A 23,600-nucleotide genomic window follows, 5' to 3' on the forward strand; every position below is an offset into this window, starting at 1 on the left:
GGTTAAAGTAGGTTGCACAGCTCAAACACAGCGCTCACGTTTTACTATGCAATGTGTTTTCCTTTCTTTGACAGTGCAATCCGTATCAGTCGAAAGGGATGGCACATGCTCCTGAACTTCTGTTTCCACACGGCCCTCACATTTGCTGTGTTTGCCGGAGGCATCAACCGCATCAAATACCCCATCTTCTGCCAAGCGGTGAGTGTTCAGCCTCTTCATATTCTCTCTCTCTCCCTCTCTCTCTTTCTGTTAAAGCATCACTGCATACTCAGTTGTTTATTTTTGCCTACTGATGTGCATTGACTTTCCGAAGTATAGAGTGCTCTTTGTTTTCTGTGTGTGGGCCTGCCGTGTTTGTAACAATGGCTATACGTACAGTGATATCAATGTTGTGTGAATGAATGGTGAGAGAAAAGCACATTTTGTTGGACCTCAGGAGGCCTATATCCCGTAGGAGCTTTTTACAGAATGTTGTTTTAATTACTGGGCTTGTGTGTGTGTGTGTGTGTGTGTGTGTGGTTTGCCTTACCTCGAGGGGACTTTCATCTATGCAGCCATGCACTGAACTAAGAATTACTTTAGCTTAAAATTGTGTACCAGTCTACTGTATTTAATTCTTGACCTGCAATAATAGTACCATTTTCTGAAGAGTAGCCTGTTCTGTAGCCAGGTAAAAAATGCTATGACTTTGCTTTCGAGGGGAAAAATGCCTACAGTCAGTCAGAAGCATGAGCCAAAATCCAGCAAGGCACAGTGCTGTCACCTAAGCATTTTCCTATTGTGAAATTGTTTAACACAAATAATTAAATGACCCTCCTCACTTAATGTCCAAATGGTCATATAGGACAGCTGGAATAGAGGCAAAGCTGTGGCATCTAATGACCTGTTCGGTTCTCATTCTCTTCTGGAAAGAAACACAGTTCACACAGTTGACTCAACATCCTGGTAATTTCCATTCAGGCTTGAAAGATTTGTGGAACATCCTAAATAGGGGCCTCTGCTTGCTGTAATTGTAATAATCCTTTTAAATACAGTTCTTTCCCACTCACCTTCTCCTGTAGTCTGTGCACAACAACTACATTAACTGTAGTTGTTCCACACCTGGTTTGTCTAATCAGTGCTTTGTTACTTGAAATCAGGTGTGTTGGCCATGGAATTGAATAAATCCATGCAGTGGCAGGATGCATCCAGGAAAAATCAGGAACCAAAGTTCTTCAGACTACCTTGCAAGATATCAACTCACATCTTGCAACTTATTTGCATCTACACTATATGGCCAAAAGTACATGGACACATCTCCTATTTATTGAGTTCAGGTGTTTTAGCCACACTTACTGCTAACAGGTGTATAAAATTAAGCATAAAGCCATGCATTCCATAGACAAAAATTGGCAGTAGAATGGGTCACACTGAAAAGCTCAGTGACTTTAAACGTTGCACTGTCATAAGATGCCACCGTTGCCACAAGTCACTTCTTAAAATTTCTATCTTACTCCCCTGGTAAAGTCTAAGTGCTAGTATTGTTAAATGGCAGCATCTTGCAAGGTGGCAAATCAGGGCCACTGAATGCTGATGCTTGTGCCATGTACAAATCCCCCAGCCTCTGTTGTATCACTCACTGCACCGTTCCCAACTGTCTCTGGGTGCAACATCAGCTAAAGAACTATGCATTGGGAGAAGAGGTCTGCACTCCTGTAAATTCCTGCTGAACCTACATGACTCACCACAACGCAGGACTAATTTTTTGTGTTGTGCACGAGAACAGGTGGGAAATCAGCCCACTGCAGGCAGGAAAGGGTCAAAGCATGCATGAAGAGAAATCCTGCAAATGAATGAATAGCCTAAATAAAGTTGTTTTAGCTGTGGGTGACAGCAGGACAAATGATTCTGATTGTCTGCAGGAGCAGGCGGGTTTGGGATGAAATCTTGCAGGAGCAGTTTGGCATAGGACTGAAAAAAAATAAGAGATCGCATAGACCTGTAGTTGGGAGCTTCATGTCATGGGTTTCCATGGCCGAGCATCTGCACACAAGCCTAAGATCACTACCAGGTGTCAAATGGAGTGGTGTAAGGCATGCCACTACTGGACTCTGGAGCAGTGAAAAATGTGTTTTCTGGTGTGATGAATTAGCTATCTGGCAGACTGATGGATGAATCTGGGTTTTGCGGATACCAGGAGAACACTACCCACAGGAAAGCAGTTTGGTGGAGTAGGTCTGGGGCTGTTTTTCAGGGTTTGGCCGAAGCCCCTTAGGTTGGGATGGATTTAGTTTGGAGGAAAACTAATGGCCTGCACAGACCCCTGACTTCAACTTGGCTGAACACCCTTGTGATGAATTTGAATATCAGTTGTGAGCCAAACTTTCTTGTACAACATCTTGACCTTAAAAATGCTCTTTTGACTGAATGGCTTCAAATTGCCACAGAAACACTCCAAAATCTTGTGGACAGCTTTCCCAGAAGAGTGGAGGCTGTCATAGGCACAAAAGGGGGAGCAACTCCATATTAACCCCTTAAACAACCAGAGCCCAACAGCAGGCCCAAAGTTTTACACACATCTATACCCTAAGAAAAGTTCAGCCAGTTGGTGTAGTTACTGAATAGTAAACCTTAGTATGTAATAAGTCTGGGATTTTAAGGGGTTAATGCCCATAGTTTTGAAAAGGAATGTCCAGCAAGCTCATATAGGTGTGATGGTCAGTTGTACTTTTGTATAATATACCAGACATGCATGATTACCCTACAACAAGCTTGGCTTGGTCATTTTCATCAAAAGAAGGTGCTTGGTTTGGGGAAGAACTCAAGCCTTGCGTATCCTTCATCTTGCATTTGCTTGTTTATCCTCTTACTTGCTAGTCAGCTCTTGGCAGGTGCATTTCTTCATGCATAGTTGCATGCAGGTATAGAAAACTCATTCCTTTTGCATCTGTGTTGAATGTTATCAAGATCAATTTCCAAATGTGGATTGAATGATCCAATCATGATTCTATCACAGTGTATCCTTTGTGTGTACACCTGGCTTCTCTTTTGATTATATGAAATCTAAACATGATCCAGTCACCCAAAATGCATGAGGATGCACATTGTAATCAGCCTCATTCTTGCATGACCACTTTGACAGTGTTAGCTGTCGGCTAGGCTGCAAACTCTGCACCACTGTTAATGGTGGATAGAGTAGCATACTAGGGTGTATTATCACTGTGGCATTTTTCAGTTGCACCTGCTTGATTTCACGGCTGTCCTCTCACTAGTCTAGTACTAGATCTCATACAGAAATACATACAGTATATACATAGAAAAAGTTCAATGAATGCAGACACTATCGGAATCTTGTGAATCCCTTTGTTTAATTGTTAGCATTGGATGGAAACCAAGCTAAAAACAGTACAGATAAGACACGGATAATGAATCATTCACTTAACCCTTAGAAGGCTTCTTTGTAATGTTTTTTGCTGTATAGCAATTAGAGATTAGAGATGGGTGATATAATATTTATCAACTACATGTTTTATTACAAAGAGAGAATAATTATTCCTTTTTAATTTGATTTAGTGCAATGCAGTAGGTTAAGTGTTGAATAAATATGATTGCATTGATCTTATTTTTGTAAAATGTAGCATTACTGGGGCTGTTCCAGCTTATCAAACCACAGAAAACCGTTTCACTGACAATTTAGGTTCACTTACCGTATAGAAGTACTTTGTAGCTCGACAATTACAGACCGTAGTCCAACTGTTTCTCTGCATATTTTGTTAGCCCTCTTTCAACAGCAGCATTGCTGGAGTTTTTAAACACCTCAGTGTTACTGCTGGATTAAGAATAGTCCCAAAAATATCCAGCCAACAACATCCTGTGGGCAGTGTCCTTTGACCACTGATGAAATACCAGAGAATGACCAGCACAAACTGTCTCTGATTTTATATCTATAAGTTGGACCAACAAGGTAGGAGTGTCCGACAGAGTGGACAGTATGAGGACATTCCAGCAGCACTGCTTTGTGTGATCCACTTGCATTAGCGTAACACACTAACATGCCACTGTGTCAGTCACTGCAGTGCTGAGAATGATCCACCATCCAAATAACACGTGCTCTGAGGTGGTGTCTGGGGGTCCTGACCATTGAGCCACAGTATAAAGGGGAGTAACAAAGTATGCAGATAAACAGATGGACTACAGTCTGTCACTGAAGAACTACAAAGATGGCAATTATGGTAAGTGGAGCTTATAAAATGGACAAAGAGTGTATAAACAAGTATATATGTATACTTAATGAAGTGGCCAGTCAATGTATATTGTGATGCGTGTCGTGTATTGTGAAAATGCCTTGAAGTGTCATGATGTGTTTGCCATATTTTCCTATATCGCCAGTAGTTACACTGTCTGCTTGTCATTGCTGGCGACAGGTGTGACTTCTGTGTGTTAAGTTCTAAAATCTCCACCTCAGCACAGCAGTGTATTTACCACTTCATGCACTGTGAGTGTCTAATATACTCAGAATCCTGATGCTTACTGCATACACACACGGAGGATTAAAACATCAGTCCCCTGCTGAGAGCCTTCATCTCTGTGTTAGAACATGCATTTCTCAGAGCAGCTCCACATCAGGCCCACTCACTGTCAGTGCACCAGTCTGCCTATGACTGTGTGTGGGGGGGGGGGGGGGTATGTATGTATGTATGTATGTGTGTTTTGGATAATTACACACAACACTCAAGGTACTGGCTGTGCAGCTCCATGTGATCCCCCCTACCCACCCCTCTGCTGCCTACTGCCCAGCAGGGAGTCATTCTATCTCAGGGACAGAGAGTGCGCCGCCCCCTCTTGCAAACGACACACAACATCAAGGAGTGCTCAAACCAGGGCTGTCACACTTGTTCACTTCTTTCTTTCTTTTTCTCTACCCATCTCTCACTTCCACTTTGCATCAGATATACTTTCGCCACCCTCTCTTTTGCCTGTGATCTGTAATCTCTCTCTCTCTCTATCTCTCTCTCTCTCTCTCTCTCTCTCTCTCTCTCTCTCTCTCTCTCTCTCTCTCTCTCTCTCTCTCTCTCTCTCTCTCCCTCTCTCTCTCTCTCTCTCTCTCTCTCTCTCAGAAAACTTCCTAACTCTGTTCTCTGAACACTGTTAACCTGCTGCAGTAGTTTCATTGCTGATGTTGTGTTGTTGTTCTCTTTCCACCTGTTATTAATATTTAACACACATACTGCAGGAACCACACTCATACGTGGCAGATTATTCTGAGATGCAATGCAAGATAAGTGTTCTGAGATGCAATACAAAGGCAGAAGTGATGAAACAGTAGGAACCGCTTGAAGAGACGCTTTAAAAGCTGCTCTCTTGCTCTGGCTGTCAGCTCAGAAATCAGCCCCTATGCTCTTTCTTTGCTTTGGAGTTGGGACTGCCTCCGAAGAGCAGTTTGATTCCAACTCCGTATTCGTTCCTAATGATCTACAAACTGTCAAAAGGTTGGATTTTGATTGGGCTTTTTTGTTTACAATTTTGCCAAAAGAATGTAATGGAAATCATGAAATGCAACAGTGATACATTTGATGAAACCATACAAACAAAAGTATAAAGTTGAGAATCTGATTTATTTTGATTCTTATTCATAGTCCCTTGAATTATTGAAATCTTTGGTGGCTCTGAAGATTTCTAATGAGGGAATACCTGGGATGTGGGTCTTAAAACAAATTAATGTATGTAAAAATTAAGTAATTAAGTAGTTTGTAAATGAACACAATTAAAGTAAACAGTTAGTTGACCAAGTCACCTGACAATCATCAGGAACATTACTTTTATCATGATGGTCAGAATAGTCACCATCTAGAATGTTTTCTGGAATGTTTCCTTTGCTAATTTTTTCCCAGTTATTTTCATATGTGCAACTTTTATGTTTTCTGTGCGGCAACTGTATTTAAAAAGTAATTCCAGAGCTCCAGAGACTCAAGCGTGTGAAACTGAATGTTGTTTTTTTTGTTTTGTTTTGTTTTTTTTCCAAATTTGGTATTTTAGCTTAACAATTCTAGAAAAACATTGCTAAAACATCTGACAGCTGATTTTCAGCAGCATCAACAATTAAAAGTGCTTTTTTTTTATTGGAACATCTTGTAAACTCACAGATGCTCAAGGGGTGATAATTTAGCTCTGGCACTTTACTGGCCTGCTGATGTGTGGTCAAGCCAGAAAACAAGCACTACGAATATGTCTTTTTGATTGGCCATAGCTAAAGCAAAAGCAATAGTAATTACTCTGTATTGTATAGCCTTTGTCACGGTTGGCTCCTCCCACTACTCCATGTGCTCCTTTGTTTTGGTCTTCCATGTGCATTTGTTTTGGTTTTAGTCCTGCCCCCTGTTTTGTATCTCCGCCCCTGATTGTTTTCACCTGACCCTCGTTATCCCTGTGTATTTAAGCCCTGTGTTTGCCTCTTGTGTTTGCCGGTCTTTGTTTGATGTTTCGGTCTCTGTTTGATGTGTTGGTCTGTTAGAACTGTTTGGGTTTTGTGTTTCTTGTCATGTCTGCACCATGCTTTGTATGTATTGGCTGTATGACCCTGGACCGTCTTGATCACGACCCTGGATTTGCCCCTAATAAATCTCGCTTATCTCAGCGTATGCGTCCGCCTCCTCGCTCCGCGTTACAGCCTTTATAATTCTTTTAGTGGTTCAGTTCATTTTACAGTGTTTCCTTCCATCTTTTAACTAGTTTATTCAGCTGTACTTAAGGGGATTAAGTCCTCAGTCTGCCACTGGGGTATATGCAGTATGCATGAGGCTCTGTGGAGTGTTGCTTGGTATTTTATGGAATTGAGGTTCGTCTAATCAAGATGGAACCAAAATTTTATTTCTCTCTCTCTCTCTCTCTCTCTCTCTCTCTCTCTCGCTCGCTCGCTCGCTCGCTCTCTCTCTCGCTCTCTCGCTCACTATCCCAGCTATAATAGATGCTGCTCTTTGCAAATCAAAATAACTGTGACAATGGCATTGAGAAATTACACTACTGAAAGAGACTAAACTGGACTAAAAGGCAGAAATAGCCTCTTTATTGTCTTGGCCCCTGCCTCCTCCCAATGAGTTACCAAGCAGCTGTGAGAGAGCCAGGGCAGGGGCTAAAGCTGCTTGAAATTTTCTGGGGACTCTGGATAATCTGAGCTGGATCCAGTGGGCTGCGCTGCAGGCTATAACAGGCAGACTGTCAAGGTGGAAGTGGCTGCAGTGTCAAGTGCCCCACAGGGTACGTGCTGATCAACACCAGCTTGGCTGCGTCCACTCTGCTGAAGCAGCCAGCTGTGTGGAAAGCCTCTGGGCACAGCGCAGTAAGGCTCAATGACTGCTGGAGTTTGTACGCTAGCCCACGTAAAGATGATGCCAGGAGCTGTAGGTTGGATCTCAGTTCCTCTTCCAGCACTCTGGAATTCCTCTTTTTTAAGGAGTGCTGTAAATGTTAATCAGCTAGATCATGTCACTGCTGGTTATGGAGGGATTTCATTGACCATGAGGGAGTGTTCATCCCTTATTTATGAAAGTGGCAGCTGCTGTTGGATACTGACAAAAGGTGGAGACTCTGTGATAGTGAAAACTGGGTAATGATCTGGGGCTGATTTTCAGGGTTTGGGCTTGGCCCCTTAGTTCCAGTGAAGTGTAATTTTAATAAACCAATAATGGCATACAAAACATTTAGCACTAGAAATGTTATGTGGTCATATGCGCCCTTAACCACTTTTAAAGGTGGTTTGATGACCAGATCTTGTAGCCTGTTTACACAATGCATTCATATGTGTTTAACATCCAGATCACAACTGGATAAACTTCAGTTGATTTCCCTTTACACTTTTCACTATAATGCAGATGAAATCCAGATGAGATCCAATTATACTTTTCCCACATAAAAGCATGTCAACACATACATTGTTTCTGTTTTACTTTTGTTTACTCTTTGCCCAATTATAATATGAGTTGACAAGCTTGGCTTGGATTAGCATCATGTATGCTTGTTCATTCTCTTACCTGGTAGTCAGCGCTCAACATGCATTTTCGCTTCACTCTCTGGCGGCCCCTGAATGTGGTTGGAATGATCCGATCGCAATTCGCTTTCATTGCATCCTGGGTGAAATCTGATTGTGATCTAATCACTTAAAAAACGCACGTTAATGCAAGGTGTAAATAGGCCCCGTGCACTCACTGGACCTCGTCCGCACCTTCACTTAGTCTACTTGTGATCGGGTCACCCAGGACGCTTGGTAAAACATGTGAACAGGGCTGCTGAGTGCCTGTAAGGCTACTTGGAAGGTTTTCACTTGCATTGTTAATACTAATTGTGACTGCTTATCATTTGAAGAGACAAAAGCCTTCCTAATGCAGCACTAAAATGTTTGCTTTGTTTGTTTTTCTTGATGTTTGGGTAGATTGTTTGGTGTATAAAGGAGGTCATGGCAGGTGCCATGTTAAGTATTTTGTAATTTGTGTTTAAATATAGTCCATGTCTTTGGTTAGTACAAAGATAAAAATGCAATCTAAAGTTTCTCCTTTTCTCCAACTGTCAGCACATGTTTTGAATACAAGAATAGGATTAGTCCTATTTGTGTAAATATGGTGCACTCATATAGTTGTGCATCCTCTTTCTCACTATGCAGACAAACTGTTCTGATAAGAGCAGAATTGTGTGAGAGGAATGCAAAATGCCCTCTTACTTGTGGCAGTCTCGTTGCATGGTGGTAGCATATAAGAGTGAGCTTGGATTTGGATGGGTAATTATAAGCAGGAGAGTGAGTACAATGAGTACACTGATATACAGGCATATCCTTAAAATATAAGCAGGATAGCATTTTTAATGGTTTCTGTTTAAGCACATTGTAATGATGTCATTATAAATGCTATGCCAATATTTTTCTCTTTGTTCTGAAGTTTATGTTACAGCAACAGCAATAGTCATTGTAGGGTTAATGGGAGCTAGCTGATAAGTCTCTGTTTTTCTTATTGTGGCTGAAGCTGACAGTCAGTGTTGTCAGAAATTTTTTAATTATTGTATTTTTAAGTAGATACAGTTAACCCCCTTTGGGGGCATTCGTGGGCTGGAGGTTAGGGAACTGACCCTGTGACCGAAAGGTTGCTGGTTCAATCCCCAGTGCCAACAGTCCATGACTGAGGTGTCCTTGAGCAAGACACCTAACCCCCAATTGCTCCCCGGGCGCCATGCATAGGGCTGCCCACTGTTAAGTGTAAGTGTGCTCACTGCCCCCTAGTGGGTGTGTATGTGGTGTTTCACTTCACGGATGGGTTAAATGCGGAGGTGGAATTTCCCTGTTTGTGGGATTAAAAAAGTATCACTTAACTGAAGTTTCATTACACAGTTTACAACCTAAGAATAGCTCAACTAGTTTGCACTGAAGGCCCTGTAGTTACTGAATAATAAGCCTGGTATGTAATAAGCCTGGGGATTTAAAGGTTAAATGTGTAAATTGCATGGGTATGAGAGTGAGGATTTGAAGTATGGGCCTATATAGATGCAGTCTAGGGGGGTACAGGAACCACATGCCTGGTAGTGTCAGCTCTGTACCAAAACTTTGACCTCAATAGTAAAGCCAGCGCTGTTACAAACACTTCAGTTTCAACACTAAATTGAAACCTTACACAACAAATGAATACCCTCAAGTAACTGATAAAAAAGTTACTAAAGTGGAAAATGAGCAGAAATGCATCAGATTTAGCAGTTACTTAAAATATGACATACAAATGCTGCATGTTTACTATGAAAAACATCAACTCAGTATTCACTACAAGTTGTTTTATTTTGTGCTGCATTGTTGGTGCAACAGGGCAAAATGCAGTCACCCCAGGATTAAAAAATCATTTAAAAATTCTCAAAAATTCCATTATGAGTGATGACTAAATGAAATACACATTTTATGCTTTAACATGGCTGTAAAGTGAGACAGTTATGCTCATATTTGGAATTAAGAAAGCATATTATACTTTGCTGAACGAGTTGCTGAATGTGAGCATGTTGTCGTGAAGTGTGGCTGTATCTAACTAGTCTTAACTACACTAGCATGTGTGTGTGTGTGTGTGTGTGTGTGTGTGTGTGTGCGGCATCGGTTGAAGCAGCTGCCTGGGTGAGGAGTGACATAGGCGGTCCACACAGGGAACCGGGTAGTCTCCATGCTAGGCTAATCACTAACACCTTACCCCAAGATACTGGCTTTTCCTTCCACTATCTTTTGCCCTCATTAACTCTTACAATTCTGCACCTAAACTGGACTAAATTAACTCAGGTTGCAACTCACCACATGAGAAGTGAGGGAAACAATGTTTTGCGCTTTTTGTACATAATGTTATCTGCATTTATTTGCATACTGACAAATTACTAATGCCTTAAAAATAACTTCAAGTATACCAGATGAACTGGTATCACGCCCACTGCTAGTTTTATTTTTCACTGCAATATTCTTTTAGTACTTGTTTAGCATTCATCATCAATTGCTGATCACTGTGCTTGTGTGTGTATGTTTTTCAGGTTGGGGTAGTGCTTCATTACTCATCCCTTTCTACTATGCTGTGGCTGGGATTCACAGCCAGGAACATCTACAAACAGGTAACCAAGAAGCCCCCCCAGCCTCAGGACGGAGACGCACCTCCTCACCCACCCAGATCCCCCATGCTGAGGTAGAGATACATGTGCATATATACACACACACACACACACACACACACACACATACATACACACACACACATATTCTCATACTGACATTCTCTCTCTTTCTCTTCAAGATACTATATGCAGGTTGTGGAATGGTGTTGGAATATTTTAAGTGCTGCTGTATTGATTAAGAAGCGTGACTGGATTAGGACTTTTTTTCTCTCAGAGCCACCCTATTTACCATGTCCTGCTAAACTGAAAGTATTCGGTGTTAGAGGTGTTTGTCTCTTTAATGTTGTGTACAAGGGATGTTGATTTTACCCTTCACATTGACCTACTATTGATGTTATGCTAACAAGCTAGAAGGTATTTCTGTTTGCCTTGCACAGAGGTAGAATTTAGCATGCGAATTAGCCACCCATGGAGAAAATGTGCAGAGAGCAGACTGTAATTCTGAGTCGCCACTATTTTTTTTTACCCTTATGCTTGTTAACTAAAGCAAAGCTAAAGCAGGCTATCTCTTCCAGCTATGTTATCTTTTGTTCTGGTTAATGTGGCGATATCATTATCTTCTCTGCTGTAGCATGGACCCTGTTTCCCCGTTTATGGCAGTGCAGACTTTGGAGAAGCTTCTAGGTTGAATGATTTCAGTGTTCCTTTGGTGTTTTTTGGGTTCTTTTTTTCTCTCTTTTGGAAGTAGGTCATCCAAGTGCTAGATGTAGCCCCTGTGTTCTTTTTAAAGTGGGCAGGGTGCACTTAATAGCAGTCTCTTCAGCTGAGAGTCCTATGGGGAACAGACATTAGAGGTGAAATTTTGCCTTGCTGAATGTTACCTGGCAGCCTTTCTCTTTCCTGCCCAGACTGTTAGAACATATGGCTAATTGAGAGGTTTTTGGATGCTCTTTAATTTGCTCTTCGATTTTCACATAAGAATTGCTAGTAATTTAATTGTACACTTTAATCAGCGTCTATAAGCAGTGAAAGAGAAGCATTTTTTTAGCTGTACTTTATTGCCTTGACCTTAAATGGTTGTGGTGCACAGATAATCATTGAAGAAGTAATCATTGCTTCCACCTGTTCAGCAAAAACCTCTATTGACTGACTTACATCATGTCAGCATCTGCAGCTGGCTCAGCAGACTGTGTCAACGTTCTCTGGAGAGAAAGAGAGTGAGACCCAGTGTCTTCATACAGATTTGTACTGGCACACAAAGAGATGCGTCTACTGGCAGGCGTTGTGAAAACAACTGCAGGTTTCTAGGAGTAAGTAATGGATTATGCCTAATGTGCAAAGGAAAATGTTGCAGTATAATGAGCAGTGAATGCTAGGGTGCCTCTCGCATTGCTTGTCTTTTTAAAGAGAATCAAATTAGTGTCCCAGTTTAAAGACCTTGACTGGAGAAACTCTAGCCCAAAATGTTTTTCTCATTAAAACAGTTTTTTCTTTTATGAAACTAAGATATTCAGTACATTAAGACTGATTGTTCTTTTTGACCCATTGGGTAATCAAATCAATGTCAATCAATTTTAGGCAGTAGCCAGTCTGACATTATGCTGGATTTATGACCATTCCCACGTTGCCATCTTTCTCTTACATCTGACCTTGACCCGTCATCTCCCTTATTTACAATCTCAAAGCCCCACACAGTATACCTGTAGCTCTGTGAATTCAAGGATATGGTACATGTATTCAGGTAACAACTAGATACATTTTTTAATAAAACGGTTGGATTTTACTTCTATTTAAGCACATTTATGTGGAACGTAATCTACTTTTCACTCAGTATCACTTCAGTTATTAACCTTTAGCTACCCATTCCATTCTTTGTGTTTCATTTCTCTGCGTGACATTAGTGACAGCATCAATACTGCTTTTTCAGACCTCTCATTTGACATTTAGCATTTTATTTTAGACCAATATGATCTCAAAAAAGAGAATAGCACCTAACAGTCTTCATCTCCTCTGCTGAAAAATGCTGGATGTAGGAAAAAGTTCTGCTGCAGTTTTATAAGTTATTCAGTACTTAGACAGTTTTTTATCTGATACTTTTGTACGTATACTCAAGCTGTTGGAAAGGAATCTTTACTTTAACTTATACATTATGCTGGTGAATAAACAACTTGAATGTGGATTTAGGATACTCTACACACTTCTGCATGTGCTTGTATTTCAGTAACTGTGAAGAGCAAATTTCTCACAAGTGTAGCAATGTGAAAAAAATCTAGAGATCTAGATATACATTGACTGGCCCTTTCTTTAAGTACACCCACTTTATCTAACCTTATTGTCCTTATTGTCCATTTTATCAGCTCCACTTACTATATAGGTGTACTTTGTAGTTCTACAGTTACAGACTGTAGTCCATCTGTTTCACTGCTACTTTGTTAGCCCCCTTTTACCCTGAGCAGGCACAGAGCAGGTATTATTTGGATGGTGAATCATTCTTAGCACTGCAGTGACACTGACGTGGTGGTGGCATGTTAGTGTGTGTTGCGCTAGTGCGAGTGGATCAGATACAGCAGCGCTGTTGGAGTTTGATCACTGCACTGCTGTGTTTCATATCAGGGTTCCTGACCAGAGCGAAAGACAAAAAAGAAAGAAAGAATGAAAGAAAGACACAGTGAAAGGGGACTAACAACAAATGCAGAGAAACAAGTGGCTTACAGTCTGAATTGTAGAACTACAAAGTGAACCGATATGGCAAGTGGAGCTAATAAAACGGACAATAAGTTGTAATAAAATGAATAAAAAATAGGCTAAAATGAAAGAAAACTCTTCTATGAGTAGATGTATCTAAACATTTGACTGGTTGTGTTCGTATATGTAATGAATATGTAACAAATGTGTCCCCACATCCCAACATTGTATTAAAAAGTGTGTGAGTGTGTCTACATGGGGCGTTTCTAAAAGCAGATAATGTGCTGACGGTGGTGCTGGGTTGATCCTCTGTGATTGACTCTAATGCTAGCTGTCACAAGACCCCACCGCTGAGGCCCAGCAGCTGGAGACAAATCAATTTCCTTCACCTCACACACACACACATACACACCAGTCAGAAGCCACTCACACACATACTCTTACATAGAGCCCTCTGACAGAGCAGCTTATTGGCCTGCCAACAAAATCAGCCTTATCGGAGTGCCCTCTTACTAGGTCACAGGCTTCCTCCAGCACACTTTCCTTTACATGCTAATTATCTGTGGTAGGAATTTCAGGACCAGAATGCCATTTCTGAATGGATATTTGATAGGCATCAACGAACAGAGGAAGCTTCTGTCCTAGTCATCAGGCAAATGTTATATGTCCCCAGACATTAGCCTGAAACGTTTTTGTGTGTGTGTACTGTGTGTTTTCTGGAGGAGGAGGTGCTCCGGGTGTGCTCGGTGTCTATTTATGTCAGATGATTGTTGGGCTTGAACTTCAGCTGAAAAGCAGCTTTGCCTCTGGCCTGCCATTTTGTAAGCTGTTTGAATGGCCTTAGAAAAAGGGTTTGTTGAAAAGATGCTGTGAAACGATGAGTAAAAAGATGAGTGAAAAGGTGTTTGAAGTCCACAAATAAAAGACCAACGATCATAAAACAGAAGCTGGTGTACAGAGATGAAGCAGATGCGTGTGCATGCAGATGTCTCTGTTTGTGTGTTTGTTTTTGTACATTTTCAGGACAAAAACACCTCACAACACCTCACTTTTAATGAAAACTAGAGAAAAAAAAAGCTCAACCACAGGACCAAGAAGAAGATGTTGACTTCAAATGCTTTCTGTACCTAATTTATATACACCAAAAGGGCAAACATATTTATTTTTTAGGCTTAAACAATTCTGATTACACATTTATGACGATGATTTATACAGCAGTGTATAAAAGTCACAAAAAGTATACGTTAATCATTTTCCAGCATTAGAAAAAGGAGAAGACATATTAAACAGAAAATAATGCGGAAAGCTCTACCACTAAACGTAACAGCAAATTTTCAGCATACAATATGTCCACATGTTGGTCTTATTAGACTTGATTTCAGTCAGAGAAGTCGGTTGTATTTTCTTCTTTTGTGGATTTTTTCAGATCTCAGGCAAGAGCTCGATTTTCCCATCTGTTTGAGATGAAAGATCTAAATACTGTTTATCTAATGGTGCCAGTTTTGGTGGTCTGCCAGGTCTTACGCAGGTGTCAGGAGTCCCATTTTTTATATCTAATTTTACCAACTCTTTTTTTCACATACTTTCCTTGGACATTCTCCTTCCTAATGCACGTGGACTATCTTATATGTAATTTCCTCAGAAGTGTGTCCTGAAAATGGATATCTCTGGATATACTGTTTTGTCCAGAAATTAAATAAATGAAGGTTTGTTTCTCACCATACATTCAGTGGTCACTTTATTAGGTACCTGAGTTTTTGACACAGTGTATGCTTTTATGCTATGTATACTTATCTTTAATTTAGAGGAACTAATCGATACCTCATTTATTGCTGTTGTTGCTGTTTGGTTGGTCATCCTCTAGTCCTTCAACAGTGGTTGTTCTGGCCACATGGCACTGCTGAATGGATATTTTTTGTTGCTGGACTATTCTCAGTTCGGTAGTGACAATGAATTGTCTGATCCAGCAACTTTGCATGTGTTATGCAGTCTTTTCTGCAGATACACACACACACTACCATCCTCAGTGACCACCATAAGAGTATTACAGCATTCGCTCAGTGGTGGCTGTGCAGGGTCCTGACCATTGGGGTAAATGGAGACTGCATTCTATAATTGCTAAGTCCACCTATGTGGTCGGTGGACCTGATAAAATGGACAGTGAGTGCAGATACAGGGTAAATGTACCTAATAAACTAGCTACATATGTACTGTATGTAGTAAATGTGAGACATATGCATGTAATCAGATCCTGACAGGGTGTAAAAACAAACCTGTATGTGTAGGGTGCTGGTGCGTGTGATGAACACTTACGGTGAGAGTGTTTAAGAAGTATCAGGTTTGTTTTTACACCCTGTCAGGATCTGATTACATGCATATGTCTCACATTTTCTACATACATTCAGTGGTCACTTTATTAGGTACCTGAGTTTTTGACACTGTGTATGCTTTTATGCTATGTATACTTATCTTTAACCTGTATGTGTAGGGTGCTGGTGTGTGTGATGAACACTTACGGTGAGAGTGTTTAAGAAGTATCAGGTCATCTGAGGCGAGCCTCTGTCAAACTGTGACAGTGCTGTTAATGCCAGCCCCCTCAGCACATACTCGGATTAATTGAATTTCATAAGGTATAGAGAGAGAGAGAGAGAGAGAGAGAGAGAGAGAGAGAGAGAGAGAGAGAGAGAGAGAGAGCACTTTAGAATAACAGAACCAGCTGGTAAAACCAGAAAGGGAGAAAAAGGATGAAAAAGAAAATAAGGAAGGAATAGATGTTTAAAGAAGTAAAATATAGATGTGCAGGAGTGGAATAGTTCAGGGAAATGTAGGTTTTTGTCTTTCTCTCTTATAATTGTGAGTGCATCTCCAAGGGAAACAATGACCAAAGGGAAGGTACTTGGACATGTAGTAATGAAATGGTGATCACAAGTTGTACCTGTGCATGGTTAATCATTAGTTTCAATAAAAATCTAGCTGCTTCCCTTGGTCAGTTGCTATTTTGTGTGACCCCTCATTCTACAGTGTCATTTCTGTCATTTCTACATTGCTATGATTTTTTTCTGCCAGTTACTCTAAGCCTGTTGCCTTTTCAGCTCTTGATATAATATAACCAAATACATGATACCATCTCTTTCTTCTGCACGTGTGTCCCTGCAGATTTTATTTAGTTGGTGGCGGAATCCCCTTCATTATTTGTGGCATCACAGCTGCCATCAACATCGAAAATTACGGCAGTGGAGAGCAAACCCCATAGTAAGTGAATACACTCTGCTCACAATTTACATACACTAACACACAGTTTATGGACCACTGCTGACTAGATAATACTTGAGTAGTGTGCCATTCTCAGCATGGTGATGAGGCTGACATGGTAGTTAGTGTTAGTGGTTGTTGATCTGGTATATCAGGCACAGCAGTGTTGCTGGAGTGTTTAAACTCCTGGATTGAGAATTTTTGCCAACCAAGCAACAGTGATGATCAGAAAGTGAGCTAGACGATGACACAGATCATGCATGGATAAAAGCAGAGCTGGTCTGAACAGCATTTTACAGGCTTCAAATACTTTTTGGCATTAATGAACAATTTCATGAATACTCAATCTTAAAATGACCTTTTAAAAATACCCTTAATATTTTACCACAATAATACCACCTATTTAGCATAATTACAAAAAATGATGTTACATTTCTAGTCGTCAAATTTCTAGTCAGCAACAAAAATGTATTAGTAGTCAGGCTGAAGCCCAACTGTTCATGTTATGTGTTGCTACAGAAGCTGTGATTGCCCTCTCATTCAAGTACAGTTTGTTTGAGTCACATAGATTTTAACAAATTAGAATTATTGTTTTATTTAACTATATTACATTTGAATTGTGTTTTAGTTACTTGATTTTTATCAAGTTATTTATTTGGTTATTTTTTTTATCATGGGAAGCAGCAATGAGGCCAAGTACTATGGATGGATCAGCTTACTTGCAAATTGAGATGATTAATCAAACCTGTCATACCTCCATGATATACCAACCTCTTATTGTTATTTTTGCAATTTTTAACAATTTCTGTGGCTTGAAAAAAAAGTTGGTCCAGCCCTGGAAAAAGCTATAGTGTATTACCATGCATCTGCAAGGTGGATGTATCTAGTAAATTAGCTAGAAAGAGTTAAAAAGAAGAGAACTACACATAAAGATTTCTTTGGAGAAAATACTCAAAACAGAGCAGTATTTTCTTGTTTAGAGATGCCTCTGGCATAGCCATCAAATTGTTCTATTTCTACCCCATTCAATAAAAAACTAGGGTTGCCTCTTATCACTTCACTCTGACCAGACAAGGGCATTTCTTGTTTTGCTTTTAGCTCATTTTGTGGTCTTTTGTGCTAGTAATCTAGTTGCCTGCGTGATGTAGCAGTGTGGGTAATTGCAGTGCCTTTGTGTTGCAGCTGCTGGATGGCCTGGGAGCCCAGCTTGGGGGCCTTCTATGGCCCTGTGACCTTCATTGTCCTGGTCACTTGCATCTATTTCCTGTGCACCTTCATCCAGCTACGCCAACACCCGGAGAGGAAGTACGAGCTGAAGACAGTTTCAGAGGAGCAGCAAAGGCTATCTGCTGTGGACGTGGCACACTGTCACCATCAAGGGGAGCCCGGAGTGGCAGGAGGTGATGGAGGCCGCTGTCACGGGGGCTGCCCGGGGCAGTTTAACCCATCTTTACTGGTCAACGAGCACTCCTTCAAGGCTCAGCTGCGAACCGCCGCCTTCACATTGTTCCTGTTCTTGGCCACATGGACGTTTGGCGCTTTGGCCGTATCGCAGGGTCACTTTCTGGATATGATCTTCAGCTGCCTGTATGGCGCCTTCTCAGTGACGCTGGGCCTCTTTGTGCTTATCCATCACTGTGCCAAGCGTGACGACGTCTGGCACTGCTGGTGTGCCTGCTGCCCCGGTCGACGTGGCAATAACTGCCAGGGTCACTCGCATGCTCACGTGCGCCCTAAAGTCAATGTGAATGGAGACACCCATGGGCATGGCCACACCCACTGCCACCTGGACTCCCCATGCCCTGGGAAGTCCATCCTTAGCCACTCCCACTCACATGGCCTCTGCAAGCTAAGCGGGCTACATCCGCAGAATCATGTGACCTGCCTGACGCCAGTGACCCCGTGCTGCGCTGCCCTGCACACCCAGCAGCTTTTAGAAGAGGAGCGGCCTTCACCCCATCTGCTACTTCACGCTGACCCTGAGGGCTACCGGCCAGCCCTGCACCTGCACCGCTGCCCCAAGGGTGGCAGGACTAAGGGGCGTCCCGGGGGGCGTCATCGGGACGGCGGAGAGCTGTCCTTTCACATCCCAGCCAGTGTGGATGGGGGCAGTGTGCACAGCTCGCATACTGACAGCCCTCACAGCACATGCGATCTCCAGGGTCACATCTGCCACCTGTCGTCCCAGGACAGTGGTCACCACCACCACCATGCCTGCATGCACCATGAGGCTCCCGTGTGCCACACCACCCCCCTGTGCCACAGGCATGTCTGCTGCACCAAGACAGAGCTTTTACCCACTCCTCTGTGCCAAGCAGAAAGCGGCGAACCCGGAACCTTCCTTTGTGGCTGTGGGAAAATGGTCGAGGATGAACCAGTGACCCATCATGGCCACATAGAGCTCCATCCTCGCAGACAGTCCTTCCCCCAGACCCTGCCCAGCCAGAACGGGCTTCTGAAAGGAAGCGTGAATGAGGGGCTTCTGTACCCCTCCGACAGCACGGGAAATATACGCACAGGACCCTGGAGGAACGAAACTACTGTGTAGTTCAAGGGCTCGACCTCATGCTGATCTAACCACCACCTCTAGGATTTGAAAAAGAAATCGGATATTCTAGAGATACAAGAGTTTCTGTTTTGGTTTTAATTATCTTTCCATTCAGTGTTTTTTTTCTTTCATTGCTCATTGTACAAGTTCACTCAAGATTGCCCAGATGGATCTCACTCATGGAGAGAAACAAGAAACATCTAACCTTTGCTTCCAAATTGAGGTCTCATCTTATATCTCTGTTTTGCAATTTTTCACAGAGGTAATGGTATCACTACAAGATAACAGACGTTATCATAGTGAGTGTGTGCGTATGTAGGTGTGGGTGCTGGTGCGCGTGTCCTTGAATGTACTGTATGTATGTTTATCTTAATGCAAATGCAATCAGTTTAGTGTTGGTGAAAAGAAATATTTCATAAGATGCTAGGTTATACTCTTAAGTTATTGACAGCTCCCAAAATGTCCAACTCATAAAAAATTACCTAGATTAAGTCCCAAGTGTCCAAGTGCAAAACAAGAACATCACCAGCAATTTTAACTCATCCGTGTTTCCACGATTTTAACAAACATGCTTACTATATACTGTGATCAGCTGAATCTTAGTAATATACAAAACAAACTGAAAAAAACTGCTTCTATCTGAGTTCTGTTCTGCCTTGATGGGTGTGCAAAGTAAAAGAAAACAGAGATCCTGTCTGGTTGTTTTACTGCAGATGATCTGTATTAATTATGCTGTTTCTATGGTGAACCACCGTCCTGTCATCATGGAGACGTCTTATTGTGTTAACCTCTGGTGCTAGAAGGACTATTAACATTATTACATAATAGTGGTCCATCAGTCCTCAGTCGGCTGTAGCAGGCAGACCAAACTAGTCACTGCTAAGAAGAAAAACACACACTATGTGACCTATTCACTTATATATGATAAGCCATCACTAATTATTGAATAACAATATTGATCAATGAGCATTTGACCCTTTTTTAGGATAGAGCTATTTATTTGGGTGTTTTTTTTATTTAATTTTAGTTTTATTTTTGACCATTTTAAGACTGCCATGCAGTGCTTAGTTCCTGTCTGTATGTGACTATATGCTCCGTGTGCTGTGTATGTGACCGTATGCCATGTCCAGTCCATTACACGTGAAAAGAGAGCGAGTCAGAGGAAACACACTGCAGACTACATTACATACATTTTGACCTGCTGTAGAATCTTGATTTCTGCACTCATTCAGTCAGAAATTACATCCAGAGAGTTCTTTTCAGGTGGGGAAGTGAGAGGAGGCGAAAGTCAAGGTATTTATTACAGTATGGAAGGAAAAGGAGCTTTAGCCTAGCTCTGGTTTTCTCCATACATTTTGTTGTAGCCAGCACTTTGCCTCACTGCTTATTTGGCTGGCTGTAAATCTTCATCAAGAGTTAGTGATATGAATCTATTTAACAGTCTTTAAAATGAGTATGATAAAGATATTTACAAGAACAGAGATGTATCGAAAATTGGGGATTATAAGAAAAGTGATATCCCTCTTTTTGGTTATTGCTCAGTATCTGAGTTTAGACTTTTCTTACGCATCTCTGTCACATGCAAGTACACTGTGACATTTGTTCCCAGTGGCGGAGAGGAGGTGCTAGTGGGCTGGTTTAAAGGCGAAATGACAGTGGCGTGAAGCTCTCCGCTGTTCCCCTCGCTGTTTAATTTAAAGCCAGAGGAGTTTGAGTACTCGTTTAACTGATTCAATTCAGTCTGTTCTCTCAGTTCGCTTTGAGAGAGTGAAAAAAAAATCCAAGAGAAATTTATCAATTTAACGAGATGTTTCAAATACAGAAATTGATCACAGCATGGGGTCTGACTGCTCCTCATGACGACGGGGTTTTAGACTCTCAGGAAATTATCAGCCGTGTTCGAGGAAATATGCAGTGTGAGCTGGAGTTTCTGCATTTAATGTGAATTAAAAATGGCCTTCTGCTCATGTTCCTACATTCTGCTGTGTCCACTACTTTTTTTGTTGTTTTCTTGCTCATTCATCTTTTTCAACAGAAAAATCACTTAACAAGTATTCAACTTTGCATGGCTTACTGGTCAGTCACAAGCAATGGCAGTCTTACACATAGAGATAATCAGAGAATATGACTAGGCTAAGGGCCTTGTTCACCCTGTGGAAATCTGGATGCCAAATCTGTTGTCACCCAATTGTTCTACAGTACATTTGTATTTTGTCAGCTCCTAAATAAAAGAGGATAAAAACAATACAGCGTCATAGCTGTGGCCGTCTTCAGTAATGTTCCTCATTTCAGAATGCAGAACATATTTCTGGCTGGATTTTCATGCTTCTATCTTTTGGGAACACAGCACAGTTGGATTCTGAATTGCCTCTTCATTGGTCCTCATCAGTGTGATGTGTAAATGTGAGGAAATCTGGTAACCCACTCAGCCCTCCATGCATAATCCTGCACTACTGCTGTGAGCTCCGCTCCTCAGAGGCACCCTGATCTACTGTCTCTGTGGATCTGTATCGTGTGGTCTGTACAATATCTGTTGTGGAGCACAGTGGTAAGACTGCTGGCACATTAGTGAGTGTGTGAATGTATGTGTGTGTTAGCGTACACCAGTGGTGCTGTGAGCAACCCCAAAGCCAACAGCTTTCATCACCTTTTTTTCTACATTCACCATGGACTTCAATAAATATTTTTTCACCACTGAACATATGCAGAGGGTCTTTGTTTGGTGTGGAGGGGTTGTGCACATGTGTATTTCGTGTGCGTGTGTGTCTTTTGCTAAATATTATGTCCTCTGACAGCAAGGAAGATGGATATGTCTTTGGGACTCACTCTGGGGGGCTTATACAAATAGCTTCCTAGGCTTGTGGCATGTGTTTGTGTGTATGACGTTGGACTTGACAGGCCTTGAATTGCTTGAAGAGCCCATTTAATTTATATATCCAAATTCCAGCACTAGCCCCTGCACCACCACCCCCCTCCTATCTTCCCCATTAAATTAATATTGCAATTTCTCCAAAAGAAAAACACACAGACAGCTCAGGCTCTCTAGACAGACATAAGCAGACTACATAAGACCTCTCCATGAGCTTCTGAAGCAGTCTGCTGTGTAATTATCTCGTACTTAATTAAACTAGCTCTTAAAGCTGACTGCTCAAGACACGCAAGGTAAAACTCTGTGTCCGGTACTAACAGCGACTGTGCTCTGAAGATGCTGGAGCTCAAAATATTAGACTCTGAGATTATGCTGATATGGGCATCCATGCCTTGAGATTCACCAAATTGGTCAAGGCCTTACTGGAATTCTAATAATTCAGTCCTTGAGAATTTTAGTGGTTAACATTTTTAAAAGGCCCACATAAACACATTTCCAAAGTTTGATGTAGTATGTAAACCATGATAAATCTTCAAAACCATTCACTCCCTAGTCCATATGGTCCATGAATGGAAAGCTTCTGCCGCCAAACCCAAAACGTTTACATATATCTGTCTATTTATCCTCCAGCAGGTTAGCGCTGCCCATTTACATGGAATTTACAAATTTCAGTCTGGACTGCTTTTTGAATAAGGCAACCAATCAGAACAGACATTATTTACATATATACAGTATATTATATACTGCCAAAAGTATTCACTCACCCATCCAAATCATTGAATTCAGGTGTTCCAGTCACTTCCATGGCCACAGGTGTATTAAACCAAGCACCTAGGCCTGCAGACTGCTTCTACAGACATTAGTGAAAGAATGGGTCGCTCTCAGGAGCTCAGTGAATTCCTGCATGGTACCATGATGGGATACCACCTCTGCAACAAGTCCAGTTGTGAAATTTCCTCGCTACTAAATATTCCACAGTCAACTGTCAGTGGTATTATAACAAAGTGGAAGTGACAGGGAATGACAGCAACTCAGCCACCAAGTGGTCGGCCATGTAAAATGACAGAGTGGGGTCAGCAGATGTTGAAGCGCATAGCGCGCAGAGGTCACCAACTTTCTGCAGAGTCAATCACTACAGACCTCCAAACATCATGTGGCCTTCAGATTAGATCAAGAACAGCATAGAGAGCTTCAAGGAATGGGTTTCCATGGCCGAGCAGCTGCATCCAAGCCTTACATCACCAAGCGCAATGCAAAGTGTCAAATGCATTGTGTAAAGTGCCGCCACTGGACTCTAGAGCAGTGGAGATGAGTTCTCTGGAGTGACAAATCATGCTTCTCCGTCTGGTAATCTGATGGACGAGCCTGGATTGGGCAGTTGCCAGGAGAACGGTACTTGTCTGACTGCATTGTGCCAAGTGTAAAGTTTGGTGGAGGAGGCATTATGGTGTGGGTTTGTTTTTCAGGAGTTGGGCTCAGCCCCTTATTTCCAGTGAAAGAAACTCTTAATACTTCAACAGACCAAGAGATTTTGCACAATTTCATGCTCCCAACTTTGTGGGAACAGTTGGGTAATGGCCCTTTCCTGTTCCAACATGACTGCACACCAGTGCACAGAGCAAGGTCCATAAAGACATGCCTGAGCTAGTTTGGAGT

At 41.7% G+C, this 23,600-nt stretch overlaps 1 protein-coding gene across 1 annotated transcript in view; it reads left to right on the forward strand.

The window, feature by feature from the left end:
- The window catches only part of LOC108426860 (adhesion G protein-coupled receptor A3), a 214,381-nt gene extending 192,607 nt beyond the window's left edge, over positions 1-21,774 (forward strand). The window contains exons 16-19 of the mRNA XM_017696663.2: positions 75-198; positions 10,513-10,661; positions 16,432-16,527; positions 17,710-21,774. Coding sequence (XP_017552152.1) covers positions 75-198; positions 10,513-10,661; positions 16,432-16,527; positions 17,710-19,075 — 1,735 coding nt within the window. The 3' untranslated portion in view covers positions 19,076-21,774. The remainder of the gene's footprint in view (positions 1-74; positions 199-10,512; positions 10,662-16,431; positions 16,528-17,709) is intronic.
- Positions 21,775-23,600: the final 1,826 nt, after the last annotated feature.

The sequence above is a fragment of the Pygocentrus nattereri genome, chromosome 5, assembly GCF_015220715.1.
Source record: "Pygocentrus nattereri isolate fPygNat1 chromosome 5, fPygNat1.pri, whole genome shotgun sequence".
NCBI classification, from domain to species: Eukaryota; Metazoa; Chordata; class Actinopteri; order Characiformes; family Serrasalmidae; genus Pygocentrus; species Pygocentrus nattereri.